Genomic DNA, 19,388 nt, shown 5'->3' with positions numbered 1-19,388 from the left:
TATATACGGATTCTGCGAATTTTAGGGTCTATTTCTAATCATATTTAAACATTAATTGGAGACACAGAACAGAGTTTGACCCTTTACACTTACATTCAAGTCCTGCATATAAATCACTGTAGTAATATTCCCTATCATAGGAATACTTTGCAATAATGAATTTTCGCTCAAATCCCACCCAGAGCAGCTTCACTGTCCACACAGCTGCATCCACCAAACACGCTCTCCGGGCAGCTCGCCACGCCCTCCGGATCCCCGCTCGTCGCTCTGATTGGTCCGCCGCACCGTCAGTCAGGCGGGTGACTCCCCTCCAGCCTTGCCCGCTTCCCCCTCTCCTCCCCCTCGCAGCAGGTTGGGTTGAGCTGTCGGCTAGGGGACCGTGGACAGCTCCCGTCTGAGGAGCAGAGCAGCACAGGAGGAGGAGAGGGCTGGATATGGGGGAGCCACCGCACAGGCCCGTACGATCGAGATAAAAACACTTTTTTTTAATGTGCACATACCGGGGAAAATACACAAAGACACCGAGCTGGAGAGGCCTTAGGAGGACGGGGAAACAACCGAGGAAGTGAAGGAAAAGAAGGGATACGGCTACTGACCCATCCCGGCGCATCAGGGGAGAAGCAGCGAGAGAAAGGAGGAGGAGAAGGAGAGATAATTCCGCTCGACCTGATGGACTGAGAGGACAGATGAATGAAGACTGCCTACACTAACGCCTATAGATGCCTGGCCAAGGATCTGGACGCTTACGCCATGAACACGGACATGACAATGGACGGCATTGGCAGCCTGCATGGCGGGGTGGCGGTGAGCTCCGTGGCCCCTGATGCGGAGCTGATGAGCCACAGCCCGCACCACGGCCGCGGGAGCTCGTCGGGGGGACACGGGGCGGCGGCGGCGGCAGCGGCGTCCGCCCTGCGGATACACCAGGACCTGGCCGCCGCCGCCGCGTCATCCCGCTCAGCCATGGTGTCCGGCATGGCCACGATACTGGACGGCAGCGGGGAGTACCGGCCGGAGCTGTCCCTGCCGCTGCACCACGCCATGAGCGTGCCCTGCGACACGTCCTCTCCCGGGATGGGGATGAGCGGCACCTACACCACCTTAACCCCGCTGCAGCCGCTGCCCCCCATCTCCACCGTGTCGGACAAGTTTCACCATCATCACCATCACCACCACCACCAGCGGCTCCCCGGGAACGTCAGCGGGAGTTTCACCCTGATGCGGGACGAGCGGGGACTACCGGGCATGAACAACCTATACAGCCCCTACCACAAGGACCACATGTCCGGGATGGGTCAGAGCCTCTCCCCGGTGCTGGGCAACGGCCTGGGCTCAATCCACAACACCCAGCAGGGTCTCCACAACTATGGCACCACGACGCACGGAGGCCACGACAAGATGCTGAACTTCGACGCGCACCACACCGCCTCCATGCTGGCCAGAGGGGACCACCACCAGCACCGAGGCCTCGGTGGCCCGGCGGCCGGGATGATGCCGCACCTGAACGGGATGCACCACCCGGGTCACCCGGCCGCATCCTCGGCGGGCCACCACACCCACCCCCACCTCCAGTCTCCATCCCACGGGCCCGTGTTGGCTTCCACCCGGGAAAGACCGCCCTCCTCCTCGGGGACGCAGGGGGTGAACAGCTCGGGGCAGCTGGAGGAAATCAACACCAAAGAGGTGGCGCAGAGGATCACGGCGGAGCTGAAGAGGTACAGCATCCCCCAGGCCATCTTCGCCCAGAGGGTGCTGTGCCGCTCCCAGGGGACCCTGTCGGACCTGCTGAGGAACCCCAAACCCTGGAGTAAACTAAAGTCAGGCCGGGAGACCTTCAGGAGGATGTGGAAGTGGCTGCAGGAGCCCGAGTTTCAGAGGATGTCGGCCCTCAGATTGGCAGGTAAGAGCAGAAAAATAACTATCTGCGGTGCCAGGCTGGTGTTTGGGTTTGCTTTGCGCACCAGGACGAAACTAGGAATATATAAATTCAAATAAAACACATTGACTTTTTATTTATTTATTTATTTATTTATTTTGCTGGCTTTGTTTTGGTTTTTCCTCGTGTCTTCTCTCAAGCACAGCGCTCCAATTTAGATGAATGAAATTTATGTAGAATCACTGGTGTTATGATTACCATTATTGATCAATAACAAAAAGGGATCGATACGAAATGACAAGGTCACGGGATTTCCCTCCAACAGTCGCCTGTCTCTGTGCACTGTGCAGTAACCCAGATGTTATTTTCTCTCCCTGCATGTTAGTGGGAAACACTGCGCTCTCACTAACAATCAGTTGATTATCCGGCTCAGAATTAAATCTAAATTAAGATCAAACGCTTCAAAATAAAACAGCATTTTAATACATGAAAAAGAAAACAAAGGGAAAAAGGACAAAAATGGAAGCAATACTTTCTTTGAAACGAATTCTTTAAATTTCAAAATTTTGCACAAATTGTAGAAAATAATTAAATCAATTTGCAAGTTTACATGTTAAGACTTGATTAAATCAAAGGGGGTGACACTGTTTATTCTCAGTGTTAATGAGTGTTTTTATAATAACAGGGATTGTATTATTCAGATGGTGTTATTGCTGTCATTAGCCTGTTAGAGGCTTATTGTAGTCTTATGGTATTAGCAGGCAGAGAGGTGTGAGAAAGCACTGAAAGCAGACAGAGAGGGTCGGAGGAGGATTTGTGTTTGGTTGTGGGGAGCTTGAAGTGATCAGTAGGCTGTGACATAAAGGTTTGTAGCATCAGTGGGTCTGGTGCCCCCTCTAGTGAGGAACCTGGTTTCTGTCCCAACAACAAGCATCTATTGTCTGCAGGGGACAGCAGCAGCAGCAGCAGCAGCAGGGACGGAGCAAAAATAAAGAAGGATCAGGTGGCTTTTAATGATCAGGTTGAGGGCAGATTATATTCAGTTTTGCAGGAATATTGTAACATAAACAGAGTTTAATGTTGCTGTTGGGGTTTAGTATGTCTGTGGTGAGTTTTTCAGCAAGATTTGATCATATTTGGTGTATTTAACAGAGCTGTTTTTATGTCCATTTGGATCTGTAGGTCTATTATTACAATAAGAATGCTTTAATTTCATGTTAGTCTATAAAAGGCACAAGACAAGTGCAAAACCTGATTTATTGTTAGATTATAAGCAGTGTGAACAGAAATAGTTGGGTCAAGGGAATTGCCAAATATTTTCAAACAGAAGCACTAACATGCAGTTAGTGTGAATCAGTAGAGAGATAACACCAGATCAGTGATGTAAATCTTTGTTTTTGCTTATTTCTCTGTGGCTTGACGTTAATGGGCCTCATTCAGTATATGATGAGTGGATTTGAGCACTGTGTCCATGTTTCTTTTCACATTACTCTCCCTCTTTTAACATATGTTTCATTTTGAGCTCAGCGTCTTATACTGTGCAGTTACAATACAATTTCCCATTTTGAATTGTGAATGTTTCTTAATCCATTGATTTAAGCTTGAAATACATTTTAAAAAGTCTAAGAAATCACACATATGATCAAAACAAAAAACCACATTAGAAGAACAAAAGGAGATTATGTATGACTGTTTGATACAGAGAGAAATATATGGCACATAATTAGTGAAAGAATAATCTCGTTATATTAACAAGCCATCACAGGACTCCAACTGTTTATAAATTTGAGCTTTTGGAGCCCATGTGGATATGATCAGTGTCCAGTGAAAACCATGTATCTCCTGAATGTCAACCTTCCTTTCATGAGCCAAGAAAACCAGCCCTGTTTTCAGCTTTGTGACTAAACACATCATTAAGCCATGATAAAAAAAAAAAAAAATTAAAATCTATTGAGTTTTTACATCAAATAGTAGAAGAAGAAGTTAAAGAAATTTACCAAAAAAAAATCTAAAATCACAAATACTTGGATATACATGGTTTTCACTGGACAGCGGTAAATAATGATATTTTCTTCATCTCATAAAGTTGAAAAACTTTTTGAATCCATATGTTGTATAAGGTACGGTCAGGTTATAAACATCTGACTGTAAAACATGTAATGGAGGTCACTAGTAGGATTTATAACAAAATTTCAAAAATTCAATTATTTTCCATTTTTAAAAATCAAAGCAGCAGTTTGATCTTGGACAGCAGACATTCTTCACTATCAGTACTTGTTCATATCCTACAGTAACAGACTTATTCAAGTATTTGAGCCTGCTTTCAGTTTCAGTGTGAAAACTCTTAATAAACCTAATTTTAGGCTTCAAATCTCACATAGAAAGAAAATGATGAAACTGAATCAAGTTGCATCATCCATCATTTATCAGAGCTTCAGGACATTGTTGATGCTCAGCAATTAATTTAAGCCATTGCTGCATTTTCAGAATCAATTTTATTTGACTCCGGTTGTCAGTGTAGCTCTCAAGATACAAATATAGACACACAAACAAAACAAAGCAGAGCAGACTAACACTTTGTACAGACAAGAGGGTTGAAAATAGATAAAATTACTGTAAACAACTAGACGCTAAACATACAGTATCTATACAGGTTAAATTATTGCTGAAAAATGTATATACAGTGGCTGTGGTCTGGTTGGTATATGCTGTATATAAGAAGTGCAAAATTGTGAAAATTTTTCAAATAATACTGTCAACAGGAACTAATTCTGATTAAGTATGTAGAAACAAGAAAAAAATTAAATTGCAGTTTACAGAGAAGTAAGTATTTGAAATAATGTAGAGTGATAATTCCCTTTGAAAACTTTCATTTTATTTCATGAAAACCATACGTATCTCTATTTGCTGATTTGAAGTTTTCCATTAAACTGAATTGAACGTTTGGATCGAATGCTTTGAGTTGAGAAAATTCTGCTTCCACATTAACTAAAAGAACCTCCTTAAACCCACTGAGTTATCATCAATATACTGTCACAAAGCTGACATACACTCAAAACAAGGCTATTTTTCTTATTTCAAGAAAAATTTACATTTAGGAGATACACGGTTTTCATTGGACAGTGTATTACAGTAAATATTGATCGTGTAGTCTAGAGTCCGACATTATGTTTCAGTAAAATACGTTTACTTTAAATTAAATTATATACAGTTTGTTTTATATGTACCCATGACTCCCCGGACAGCAATATCCTGCTGAAACCAAGTAGACTGAAATGGATTCCTTTCAGTTTTTCGCTTTTATCATATTTGTGTGTTTTCTTTGAACCAGCACACACTTTTTTAACAAACACACCCGTTAAAATGATACAATGTACTATTAATTTAACAGACACAACCTATGTGGAGTGCACTGTGTACATTTACAAATTATTCCTAAAAAGCGAGTTCTTGTGCCTGCTGTTTTATTTAAATGGCCACATTAATTCTATAATAATCTTAGAAATATACCTGACTCTGTTGTCATTGTATTTCATTAAGTATCCATCATTTTGCAGTTAAAAGATCAGATAAAATCTCACTGATTCCCAGGAGGGAGGTTTTGCATTACAGCAGCACAGACCAGAGATCAGAGATACGCCTTAAAAATATATGCAAATAAGAAATTATACAGAATAGTCAAAATATATAGTTGTATAAAGTTTTTCTTTACTAGTGAAGATAGATATTCTACAAAGTATAATATTGTATTTCTATAATATTTTTTATAGAGACACTTCAAATATCACCATAAGTTAATTTTATTTGTATTACACCTTTCATACACAATGACAGTTCAAGGCGCTTAACATCAGCATGAAATTCATCAACATGATAAATTGTTTTAAAGCAAAGTTTAAAAATGCAGAAACTCAACCAAAAATGAACACCAAATCAAGCACACACACACACATTCACACAAAGAAGAAAAAAAGATAAAAAGTTGTAGAACAGTTGTCCAACCACACACTCAGTTGATAAATTGCTCAGTCATAAACCTGAGAAAACAGAAAGGTTTTCAGTTTTCTTTTAAACAGTAGTGTCATTATATTCTGTATTAATAATTGTATTCAAATAGAGGTTGCCTTTATTTCCTATAGTGAATTAAAACTTAGGTAAATAAAACAAAATAATGCATTTTTTTCCTTCAATATATAATATTACTAAATTATTCCCAAAACTTTTAAGTCATTTTTATTATTCAATTCAAACAATAATTCATGATATCACCATAATAACAATGTAGCATTTTTTATTTCCTGTATAACCTCTATGATGTTCCTACTTTAAACCTTTAGTGTTTCAGTGTGTTTGTGGTGCTTTAATATTGGAAGAGTTTATGGAAATTGAATCATATTTAAAGTTACTTTAAAGAAAAACAAATTTTCCATTTCCATATGACACATCCCGCTGTAGTTTGTGATGTTTAGTTGTGATATCTGCTCAGTAGTCTTTCATACTTTGGTTGTGAGATTTATTGTGCTCCTTTTAAATAGCGGCTGAAGCGAGTTCTGACAGTGAAAATGTAACATGGTTTTAAGAAGCTGAACAGTCTCTGCTGAATAGACTATTTACAGACTAATCAATGCAAATAGGTGGCGTTTTAATGGAGATCCTTCTGAAAAACAGCCCAGCATGCACATCTGATTCAAAAAAAAAAATTGATTGGTAATCTGTATTTGATTAGATTTGGTTGATAGATTTGGTTCGATTCAGACCTTCATATTTCCAATTGGTGCACATGCTCTCGTGGATGAGATCGTCTCGTCGTCATTTCATTAAGGTTTCTTTGATTTTCGGGGCTGATATTTGACGATACAGGTTCATAGGATATGACATGAGTGAGGGTGGATGGAGGGTGGAGCTGGAGGAGAGCAGGGTAGCGTTCATATGATCTGTGCTCCCCTGTGTGTTGTAAAATGTCAGCGTGCAGACACACACTGCACAGCCTCGTACTAATACTGCTGTCTGATGGAGCTGCACTCATCTGCTTCTCCTCTGATAACCAAACACACTCGCTGGCTGCTGCATGTGGGATTCTGTTTTCTTTTTTAAAGAGTCCAACATGCATGAATCAAAGCTTAAATCAAGTTTTTTGTGCCAATACAATACAGTACTTGAGTTGAGGTACCATTAACAAAATAATTTTATATTTTTTTATCTTGTGTATATATATTTTTTTTCATTTAAGAAAAGAACTTGAAGCTGTCTGATTTACATGGTGTGTCAGCAATCAAAGAGTCAAGAGTCAGTTTTGTTGGCTAAAGCCAGGTGCTAGGCTACAGCATAGAAGCTAACTCTAAGCTAATTGGATGTAGGAGCTAACTCTGTTTATGGCTTTATCTCAAACTTTAGAAAGTGTTGTATCTAGTATATTGTGCTAACAGATGATTTTAACTAAGCCATGTGCTTGTCAAAGACAAAAAACATAATAATGTCATTATCTAAAGGAACACTGTGACATATTGGGAAGTCTTTGATCTGGTTGAGGATGTGTTTAGCTAGCTTAGTACAGAGACTGAAAGCAGGAGCAACTAACTGAAATGTGAAAGAAAAACTGCTTTCGATAACATCAAGTTTTTATTTAGGGAAATGATGAATTTCAAATGGAACAGATGGTGGAAAATGAGAAACAAAAACAAAACCAAACTAGCCAAATAGTTTGTTTTCTCTTTCAGATTTGCTTATATATGTTTTAATTTTCCTTTTCAATTACAGTTTTCAGTTTAACCATTTGGTTTCAAGCTTTTAATCTGAGCATTTACATTTAAGCGTTTCTATTTTCTATTTCAGCATTTGAAATGTCACTTCATTTTAAAATTTCTATTTCACAGTATTAATTTGCCATTTTGCTATTTAATGTCTCTTTTCAGTTTTTCTTCATTTAATTAATCTAGGACTAAAATATTGTAATAGTTTATTTGCCATTTTGCCTTTTAATTTTGCATTCCCCTTTTAATACTCATTTTAGGTAAATGATCCGCCATAGTTAGCTAACATGGTGTGTTTTTCTCTGTTAAGAGCTATGCTTGCGGTTTCTCCTTACCTTCAGTCTTTGTGCTAAGCTAGGCTAAACATGCACCGGACCTATCTCTCTATCATGTAAATCAGGAAGTTTGGCAGGTTTAAGATATTTTTAGATGAGAGCAGAAATATGAATGGTTTTCTTTCTTTCAGTTTGACTCCGGAACTGAAATCGGCGTCCTGTGGTTTTACTGATACTGGGTCAATATTGTCCAGGTTCTTACCTCTTTATGGCGGTCAGAAACATGCATATAGATCAGATTGTTGTGAAGATACTCCTTACACCAGTACTTTGAGTTTTTCTTTTCCAGGCGCATTTCATTGCCCTCGCTTCTCTCCACAGTGGCTTTAAAATGACTGTAGCAACAGAAGGAGCTTCAATTCCTAGATCAACAACGCTACAAGCAAGCAATAGAGCTGAGGTCAGAGGTCAGAGCTGCAACACTCAGACAATAGATGGAGCAAACATTCCCCCTGACCCTGACACAAGCAGAGAGGAGAGACAGGAACCGCATGCAGGGAAAGAAAGAAATGAGAGAGCTGGAAGACAGGTTTATTGTCCGCAGTTACATTATCCACATTCATGCTCTGTATGTTTGCAACAATTATAATTATTATGTTTATTTATAAACAAAAGCAAAAAGGACAAATTCTAAATTGAAATTTGCTTTATTGGCATGACCATAATTACGCTCTAGAGCCAAGAGTGTGTGGACAACCCTGTACATATAGGTCTGGAGATGTTTTTCTTTAATTCAGCAATTCAAATAGATCTGGTGTTGTACGCATAACAATCAACCAATCAGAGTTTTATAGGTGGGATTAAGAATGAAGATGTCGTCTTCATTTAAGGCGAGCTAGCTACCTCCACGAAGAATATTAACAGAAAAATGGTGAGAATGAGGTGAACGCAGCTGTACAGACTGAATAATTAAGAGAAATTAAATGCCAATTAATTCTAGTAGTTCCACTGAGGGAAATCTTAATTCTACAGTATACATTGATTTTTAGACAATAGCATGCAAACTGTGTGGCAGTTTGGTGAAGAACTGCCTCGTGCTCAGAGCTAGGACCATAAAGAAATGGGTCTGGAAGAACTTGACTGTTCGGCACAGAGCCCAGACCTCATCTCCATCTAACACCTTTGGGATGAACCGAAACCCGAGCTGTGAGCCAGGACTTATCACCCAACATCTGTGTTGGACCTCACTAATGCTCTTGTGGCTGAATGGAAGCAAATCCCTGCAGCCAGGTTCCAACATCTGGTGGAAAGCCTGAAACCAGGAGAATAGATGCTGTTATAGAATCAGATTGAAGCTCCTCAGTTTTGGAATGACATGTCCAACTATTATTGCTTGTCTTCATATACGTTAGTCCAGAGGAATCTGTTTTTTAGCTGGGTTTACAAGGTTTACAATATAATTGTAATAATACAAAATTCCTGAGAAAAAGACAACAAATGATATGCACATCACTACTACAATTAAAGAAAAACAAATCTTTAAAAATCTCTCTAGCTGTCTCTGAGCTTTTCCTCCTCGCCTCCTCCTCCTCTCCCACTACCTCATTTTGAATCTGTTTCTTTCTCTCTCTATCTTTCTCCTTCCTGGGACCTGTCTCTCTCTCTCTTTCTCTTTCTCTTTCTCTTTTGGGGGGAGGTATTATGTGATCGTCGGGGGAATTGAACACAAGAGCAGAGGCAGCAGCGGCCCGATGAATTATTGATGGGAATCTCGGCGTGACCCACCTCGGTCTGCTCACTTCACTTCGTCTTCACCTCGCAGCCGGGTTAACCAGGCAAAATGGAGGGAGGGAGAGAGAGAGAGAGAGAGAGAGAGAGAAAGAAGGAGGAGTCCATTGTTTGGTTGGAGGACGCTGCCTGCTTGTGATTGCAGTGAATTATGGATGAAAAGAAAACAATGCCCAAGTCAGTGTTAGAATAGAATAGCTCATGTAAAAACAGGTGTGCAAATAATAGTGGTGGCATGAGCAAATAAATGCCGGGTATAAAACATGTACTTAAATAGTTCACATGGTAAATAGATATTGTCCATTTCTGTAGCACCAATACCATTGATACAACAGTTTATTCACTGTTTTCATTCAGTAATTAACTGCAACTGCTTCCACTTTGCTGTTTTTTTTGTCTATCGCTGTTAAGTTGCTGTCAGTGAAAGTCATGGGATTTTCATGGTAATAAGGGAACACGCCTCATTTATTTGTTTTTAATAGTTTTTGGACACCAGTGGACATCTATCACAGTGGGATGAGATATATCAGGCTTTGGATACACACTTGTCAGGAGGGTCAATTCTTTGTTGGTTTTCATGGCAGTTGTTGACCTTGTTGAACTTTAATTGTCTTCTGTGTTGCAGAGCAGAATATTAGAGAAGAGCCCACTCAGCGTCAAATTGTGCTGAAAATCAGAATGACTGAACCTAAATATTTTCCATTTTATGCGTCCTGTTGCAAGCAGACGCAGTGCATTATTAATGAGCTGGACTTTATGACACACAGATTAACAGCAGTTACTCTGTGTGTGTGTGTGTGTGTGTGTGTGTGTGTGTGTGTGTGTGTGTGTGTGTGTGTGTACCTGGTCTTACAGTTTCAGACTGTGGGAATACAGTTTGTGTCCGTTTTCAGGGTTTCTGCTCTGACCTCTTGCATATTCGCAGGCTGCTATTGATCTGTAATAATGGATTTCAGGCTGCTGAGTGGAGACTTCTGATGTTTGTTTGTGTGTCAGCGTGAGAAGATTTGACAGGAACAGTTATGTACTGTCTTTCCTGTCAGGTTTCATAGCAGTTTTAGGAGTTTTGGAAACTGAGATGACAGTTTTGTTGGTATGTCTGTCTGACACTTTGGCTCAGAGTGAAATAACTGAGATCAAAATGACTTTAGATCCTTTTTTTGTGATGACAACTGTTACCGAGCACCTGCAAAGAATGTATGATGGTGTGTGTTTCTCTTGGTTGCCTTTCTTCTTTTCCTAACCTTAACCAAGTAGTTTTTGTGCTACTTGCTTAACCAACCAAACTTAACCATAGAGGTGGCAGATCAGAAAACATTCATATGAATGAATTTTCTAAAGTGTTATGGAACGCACTGACAAATCACTTATTATGTAGTTTGGGGTGCGAGGACTTGTTGCTAATTAGTCTGTGAAGCTACAACATAAAAGACCTCCACTTGTGATCTGTTCAGAGATCAATCAGAGTGCAATAAAATCCTAGGTAGCCGAGCTAGCGCTAGCAAGAGGTAATATTAGCCTAGTTAGCAAGGCATCCGTGAAGTGGCCTGTTGATGCCTTTGGCTGTCTGTCACGTGACCCTCACTTTGCACGTTGAAGTGGTCCCTCGAGAGTATGTCACCTAGCCTTTCCTTGATCTGAAACACACTATGTTTGTTAACAAGCCCGCCAGCTCTGTCTACCTGATTTGCATATTGAGATGTGTTCAGAATATAACAAGAGTGTTGATTAATAACAATGCAAAGGCACTGACTGCATCATATCCATTCAGCAAGAGCTCTTTATCAAATCTGAAACTCCAAACATCAGCCTTGTGCGTTCAGACTCTCTACAACCTTCACTGTAGCTCCCAATAAGAATATCAGAGGTATAGTGTAGTGATTTTTCATTAAGACTGTCCACACCAATTATGACGCCCCGGCGATGTTGGAGCGGTAGAGGACTGTTGCCGGGCCGACTGAGCCGCTCGGGTTCAGAGAAAATGGTCCTGTCGCCGTTTTATTACGGCGGTCAAATCAAACGTGACACCTGGACTCTGAGCTCATCGAGGCGGAGCGCTCAGAGAATACACACCGAACAATCAGTCAGAGCTACACAATACCACACACCACACATCTGCAGGTAGGAAGCAGCAGGGAGGACATGAACACAACTCTGAACTGAAAGTCACAATCATGGTTCATGGTTTTTTACATAATTTACCCAATTTATTTTGAAAGTAGTGCATTAGTGGTAATATGTCACTACAGTAGTTTTTAAAAACTCATCTTTCTCAAATTAAAGACTGCATTTCCCATCAGTCCTGTAGTTTTGTGTGCCTCTGCTTCGGAGGTACACAAAACGTCCCAGAGGTGATTTTTCTCCATCAGTTTTTCTCTCCTTCCACCACTAGCTATCAACAGAAAGTCTCAATGCTCAGTTCACTGTGGAAGAACAGCGCCCCCTATTTGCTTTATGATGTAATGCATCAGATAAATCAATTGTGTGTTAGTCCGCCACTGAAAATAGTGCCCAAAAAATGCACGTCTTATTTGTTTAAGTTTTTCTTAAATCTACAGTGACCAGCTGTTTTAAGAAATTACTGAGCCTTTTATTAAAAATTAAAAATGTATCTAAAATAGATATTTGGTAGCCATTGTTAAAGATGTATGTCCTCAGTAGGAACCAATTGGAGCTGAGTGCCACTGGCCGGATAGGGAAGTGTATTTAAAGATGGACTAACACACTGTTAGATTTGTTGACAAGAGGAAAAAATAACACCTGCCTTATCCTTCAAACTGGGCCGAGCTGGCTCACATGTGTTCATGCCAGAACGTGTCAGATTGCTGAAATTCCACTTAAACTTGGTCAGTTTGGTGAAGCTGATTAATACCAAAACTGCCGGCTCTTAACCCTGTGTAACAGTGATGTCATTAGATTTATCTCATTTTGAGCTTGGAAATTTTTAACTTTTTAACTGGGGATATGGAGTTTGAAAGACAGGTGTTTACCAGGCAGAGAAGGTCTAATGAAAGATACAATTGAGTGGCATTATGGGAAATGTAGGATCCAGTAGGGACTAAAACAAGGATATTTTTGCCATTCTTTTAGTAAAAATCTTTTCATGGAAGTACAATATTAAATCACCTTCCATTCCAAAGTTATAGTGGTCGGTTCACATGCACTTTAGTTAGCCTGCAGTGCTGTGCTTTTTACATTATTATTATCATAATTTTGGTATTATTCCATCGTTCTCTGTTTGTTTTTGTCCGTGCACAGTACAGAATGGGATAGTTTTGTGAAAATGCATTGTTTCACAAGGACCCCTCTTGAAAACAACATGACCCATGTTAAGGGGCTTATCCTGTGAAAGATAAAATATGGTACCAGTATGTATTTCAACATGGTAGCAGAGTGTTCAATCAATATTGGAGACTAGTAGCAAATTAGGTCAGACCTGACCCAGAACAGAGGAGGGATCTGAGACCTTGTTTTGGTCATGCAGGATGTAGGGACTTGTAGAACAGAAGATGATTATTTGTTCACGATATGTCTCAAACATTGATTTATTGTAATTGATTTACTGAAGTTTATATGAGGCACATAACAGCGACTTTAAATAGACAGAGCCCTCAATCCCTCCCCAATCCCCATCGAGCAGGGAATACTTCTCTGTCGCTATTTGTTTATTTTCTCAGTTTTTTTAAATGTATTTTTCCTTTGCATTCTCCTTCTGTCTTTGCTGTCTTGTTTCCTTCCTCTTGTCTCCCCTTCCTCCTCCAGGTTCATTAGTATTGGTGTCACAGCGCGGCTGAAATAACTCTGTCCGGGGGCGTAATGAACGACGACAGGCGGGACGGACCCGTCAGTCCCCAGGCAGGGTTTATGGTGAAAGACAGTGTTTAAAAAAAGGAAAATAAACACAAGGTCTGGTTTGACCTCGTGTCTGACAAACATCATGTATTTACCTGTGAGGATGACAAACAAACAAATAAATAATTTGATCCCTTTATTAGACTTGAATTATTATGATCATTATAACTATTATTGCTGTTATTATTATTATTATTAATATTATTAGTTGAAACATAAAACATCAACAATAAAATTTAATTAGAACTTTTGATATATGTAATACATTTACTGATTGCCTGTTATTAATTATTATTCAAATAAATAATACAATTATATTTATATTAACACTCATAACAATTATTATTTATTGAAAAATCAAACAATGTCTTTATACAATGGAAATAAATGAATACATATAAAAAATATAAATACATAAATTAATACATATATTTAACTTAATTATTATAATTAAAATTTTATTAATAAAACCATTAAATAAAAAAGAAAACAAATTATTATTAGGAGAATCAAAATAATGACACACCAAACCACATTTGAATCTTTCGTACTTCCGTCCAGTCTGTGTTTCTCTGTTTGCCGCTTCAGCCTTCAGTTCTCTGTATGTAAATGTGCTGATGTGTATCTATAACCGATCAATACTCTGATGGTCAGATACCGAGTCCAAACACAAACAAGGAAGTGGACGTATATTCTGTTTGTTGTTCTGCTCCTGTCTCTCCTCATGTTGTTGTTTCCTGTTATTTTTGGTTTTTCCTTCTCTGTCTGGGAGTCAGTATGTCTTTTTACAAAAAATGTGTGTGTGTGTGTGTGTGTGTGTGTGTGTGTGTGTGTGTGAAGCAGCAGTTTGGGCTCGGCTGTGCGTGCGGATGGATGATGTGGATCGATGGCTGTAATCCCGAGCAGATTAAAAGAGCATTAATACTGGCAACGATAACGTAAACGGTGCGGACCCAGATCTCCATTGATCTGCAGGAACCTGATCCAGACCAGTTCCTGGAAGAGATGGGGGAGGGGGTGTAGACAGAGAGAGAGAGAGAGAGAGAGAGAGAGAGAGAGAGAGAGAAGGGGGGAGGGAGAGCTGACAGTGTAAAACAGAAAGAGAGAGAGAGAGACAAGCTGCATCTCGATGGCTCATGATAATAATAACAATAGTAATATGTAATATGTAATACGGCTAAAGGATGCAAACTGTCCTATAATTCAACCCTACCACCAAAAAGAGAACGTTGATATTGGCGACAGTGAAATGCAAGATATGAATGAATTGTCCCAAATTGAGTGTAATAAAAGGCCTTGAACAGACCTGCAGTTTTCTAGGAGATATGTGGAGATATGTAGAGCATAAAAACTGCTGTTTGTCCATGTTTAGTTTTGATTGCGCGGACAGAAAGCAGACCTGTCTCAGACGACATGAGAGGTCTGGATGGTCCGTAACGTAGTAGCAGATCAGAAACCATTCAGTGCTTTATAAACCAACAGAGGAAGAAGCCAGTGTGAAGATTTAAGAAGTGGAGTGAAGTGATCCACTCTGCTGGTGTTAGTGAGACTCTGCAGCAGTAATCGTCTTAATGTGGTTAGATTGTGGTTACAGTTAGAGCGAGTTACAGTTACAGTGATGAGATTGCAAACTCTTGTTCTCTGCATGAAAGCTGGACATGCTGCACACTCATCTGCTACCAACTCTAACCCACCACCTCCTGCACTGGCACTGAACGTTAGCATCCAATATTAATAATTCCTGGTAATTGTGTTGTTTGTGCTTGCAGTGTGTTTTGTTATGTTGCATATGTGTTACATTTATGAATGAAATATACTGTATCTGTTTCATTTCTTTGCAGAATTTTTCTAAAAGTTGCACATGTATTGTCAAATCTGTTACAGTTACTGAGAATAAATACGTAATTAAATTACAGTTTTAATCAAAATGTTGGTGATTACAAAGGGGTTACATATGGATATATTATTTTCTGTAAAAAGCTTATATGTAGAATATAACATTCATTCTGTTGCTTTGCATCTTTTCGCTGTGCAGGAATGTCTTCTTTTGGCATATTTCCGGACAACGCAGGTCAGCAAAGCTGTTGGGACAAATTTGAGTGCAACACCATCAAGGGTAGGATGGCTTACAAGGAGCTGTCTGTATGTCTAGACAGGCTCTATTTATTTGGCGGTATGAGCTCAAATTGTGAGGGTTGTTCTTGATTGGTACTTTGTTTGAATTTGCTACGCCTCTTGTCTGAGTCACAGTTTGTTGTTTGTGATCTGCATACGGGTGATTTGTTTCGGTGGTTGTGCTTTAAAATCAAAACATTCCAATCTTAATTCAAGTTATATTGAAGAACTTTTAACAAAAGTTTGACTGTAATCAATGTTGAGGTCTGTTGTCAGGTTTACTCTGCCTGCTTTAAATTGATGTTTATAGGACTTTTCAGCTTTATTGCCCAGTTAAAACAAAGTAATCAAATATAATAAATAACATTACTTTGACAAAGTAATTAAGTTATATTACTTATTAATTTTTTAAAAGGGTAACTAGTAATCTGTAACCTATTGCGTTTCAAAAGCCTCCCACGCTGAAACTGAGTTGATGTTGCCTTCATTTGCTTGTGTTTTGTCTGTTTGCTTGTGATGCAGTTTTTGCAGCACAGTGCACACAAGTTCATCAGTGTGTCTTTGTAAATTAGGTGGTTCTAGGAGCTTGGTGATGGGGCTAGTTGATGAACTACTGTAGCTGGCGAGCTAACTGCTAACACGCTATGCAGCCAGGAACAAGCTAGTGAGTCGCAATAGTTCTCCAAGTTAGGTGGCAGCTATTTGAGATGTATTTGTCGTATCGTCTCCTGTCTCATAACTGTCTGCAAATCATTCTTCTTTTGTGGAGCAGTTTATAGTCCTGCAGAGCATACTGTAGTTATAAAATTGAATGGTGCCAAGCTAATTTGATAGCTTCCTGTTTTTTAATCTTCAAATTCACGTTAAAGTTCACCAATATTGAACTCCACATGAAAGATTTGTGCTCATTTACTCAGATCCATTGATCGCTGTGATTCCACTGATATGCATTGATTTGACTGCAGAATTTCTCTGTTTTTAATACTGGTGTGACCAAGCCTTTACACAGAACTTTGCAGTTATGTTCTACCTCACTCATGTGGAAGCTGAATGAATGTGTTTCTCTCATGCTTTACGGTCTATGTATAATTTTACTTAGTTTACTTACTTATAGTTTAATTATAAAGTAAAATTTCATCCTATGTTGAATTTGGATGTTATTTATATTCCTTCTCCAGGTTGGTACTGACATGGATACTTTTTCTTTTAGTTTTGGGATGATGTGTGGGTTTTGTTATCTCACCTACAGAGTTTGTATTTCTTTAGCTGACCTTTTGTCTTATCATTTGCACTGTTTGTGCTGATAAGTCAAAACCAAACCTGAAATCACCAAGACAACGGGGCAGATTTTGAGGGTCAGATTGTTTTTATTTTTCCGCCATGCTCACCTCCTGCAGGTTTGGTGGTAAAAGCATTAAAAGCAGCTCCAGTTTGATGTGTATCAGACAGATGGGTTTGAGGGGAATCCTCCTCTATTTGATTGGGCCACATAACTGGATTCATTTAGCTGAATCTGTCTGTTATTGGATTATGTTTCATATTGGATGGATGGGATCCAATTGTAGATATTACAGCCTTTAATGGAGACAGGTTTACCAGGAGAGAGTGGGCAGAAACACATCGCAGAAAAACGATAAAGACAGAAACAAAGAATTACAGGGAATAAAACAGAAATAAATCAATTTAATTAACAATAATTTATTGAATAAATATAAAAACATATAATTAGAATGGCATGCTTATAAGGAATATTGTAATTTATTTTGGCTGTAACATTTGGCACCAAATGTGTAATGTATTGTAAGAATGGAAGACGTAATAAGCTGTACCTAAAAAACAAAAAGTCAAACCAAATAATAAACTATAAGCATGACTATAAACATGGCCAAAAGTATGTAGACACCCCCTCTCCTCTTTATTTAGCGCCTTCAGCGTCTTTCATCTCTGAACTGCTTTTCATCTCTCAGAGCAGGAAACCTGATCAACTTGTATCGCCTGCCGCTGATCGTTTGGAGACAAGCACAGCGGCGAGCAGTTTGCCAGGATGTCCGTTTATAGCTGCCCAACCTTCTTCTGATCAATCACCGATTACAATACAATCTATTGATTGGAGAATATTATCTCTCTGCCCGTGTTTGTTCTCTGCTGGAGCTGTGTGTGCTGGGAGACAGAGCGGCGATGGCTTCATGCCGCCAAAAAACACTGCTGATAAGAAAGAGTACTGAGAGGCTGGTTAACTCATCATCTATTAGTCTTTGTGTGTGTGTGAAACAGAGCTTCCCTCTGACTTATCCACACTGTCAACATTCAGCAGGTTAAAGGTTACTGACTGTTTTCCCTGAAGCTTTTCAAACTTTCTATCCAGAGACGATGGCTTCTAAAATCAAACTTTTCATTATTTTCACTCCCGTTTTTAACCGGCTTATGTCACTACATGTCTTAGCCAAGAATGCCATATATGGTTATATTCAGAATATACTAGGCTACTTAGAAATGCCATTACGTGACATGTCAGTGGTTCAGTACACGTACAGAGTCAGTGTTCCATGGAAATGTGAAACATGTTGATGAGACATGTAATTATTTTCTTGTCTTATTTATATTTGGGATATTCTGAATTTGGCACATCATGCTTTGTGGAATGCAAACAGGAAAGATAATGTTGCCACGGTGTCAGTAGCTGTGTCCGAAATCACTCCCTACAGGCATTTAGCAGACATTTAATCTGTGACCCAAAGCCATACTGCATACTAACCATATACGTTTTTTTTATACAATATATTTTAGTATGCATAATAACAGTTTTGATTTTATTTTATTTTGTAACCTTACCGTGTGAAGACGTGTAGAATGGATTTGGGACACAGCTTGAGACAAGCACAGGTGTTATTAATAAAATGAACGATCCGTTCTATTCAAATGTCCCAGTAAACCACAACAGTGTGACAGTTAATTAATTATTTACACCTGTGCTTTTTACTAACACATCAAAATGAAAGGCCTATTTGTTACCTAGTGCAACTATGTTTAGCCCCGGCAGTGTCCCACAGTGGAGCAGAGGTGATGCTCATGACATGCACACTACCTTTTCCTAGAAATCCAGTCATTCAATCCTGTATTGTATTGCAACAGTGTTCTTGTGTGCATTATTTACTTTCTTTATTATTATTTATTACATGAGTTATAAAAATAATGTTTTACTACAATTATTATTGTATTTCACATTTAAAAATAATTTCACAAGATGATGAAAGGAATAAAAAAAGAAAAAACATTTGCTGCACAAAATTATCTTGATTTTTTTCTTAATTTTCTGTCATTTTAGCAGTTGTGTTCTGAAATCCTAAATCTTAAAGCTTTTAAAAACCCTTAAAATTAAAATATCTGAGAAGGAAAAAATCAAAAAAATGTTGTTTTTGTAATAATATAAAGTTTGTTTATCAGCCTCTCAGCTGATGAGCAACAGATGAAAACTAAAGTAAAACACAACTGAATGAGACAAAATGAAACACGAGAGAAGAAGACAGAGAGCGAGAAAGAGAGGGGTGGATGACATCAAACTCCTCTGAGGCCATTTCCTCATCAGCTCAATGACATCACTGAGCCACCAGCGCCTGTGATTGGTCAGCTCCTTTCTCCTGGTAAACAAGTGGAGATACATTACAGTGTGTGTGTGTGTGTGTGTGTGTGTGTGTGTGTAAGTGGGCAGAGAGACCTTTGTCCGGTGATGTC

The 19,388-nt window shown here is 39.3% G+C and overlaps 1 protein-coding gene across 1 annotated transcript in view; it reads left to right on the top strand.

Moving 5' to 3' along the window:
• The first annotated feature begins 690 nt into the window (after nucleotides 1-690).
• The window catches only part of onecut2 (one cut homeobox 2), a 32,759-nt gene continuing 14,061 nt past the window's right edge, over nucleotides 691-19,388 (top strand). The window contains exon 1 of the mRNA XM_044334579.1: nucleotides 691-1,900. Within this exon, the coding sequence (XP_044190514.1) occupies nucleotides 691-1,900 (1,210 nt within the window). The remainder of the gene's footprint in view (nucleotides 1,901-19,388) is intronic.

This window comes from Thunnus albacares, chromosome 18 (genome assembly GCF_914725855.1).
Source record: "Thunnus albacares chromosome 18, fThuAlb1.1, whole genome shotgun sequence".
NCBI lineage: Eukaryota > Metazoa > Chordata > Actinopteri > Scombriformes > Scombridae > Thunnus > Thunnus albacares.
Note: the sequence above shows the minus strand (reverse complement) of the source record. Positions and strands in the feature narration are given on the sequence as shown.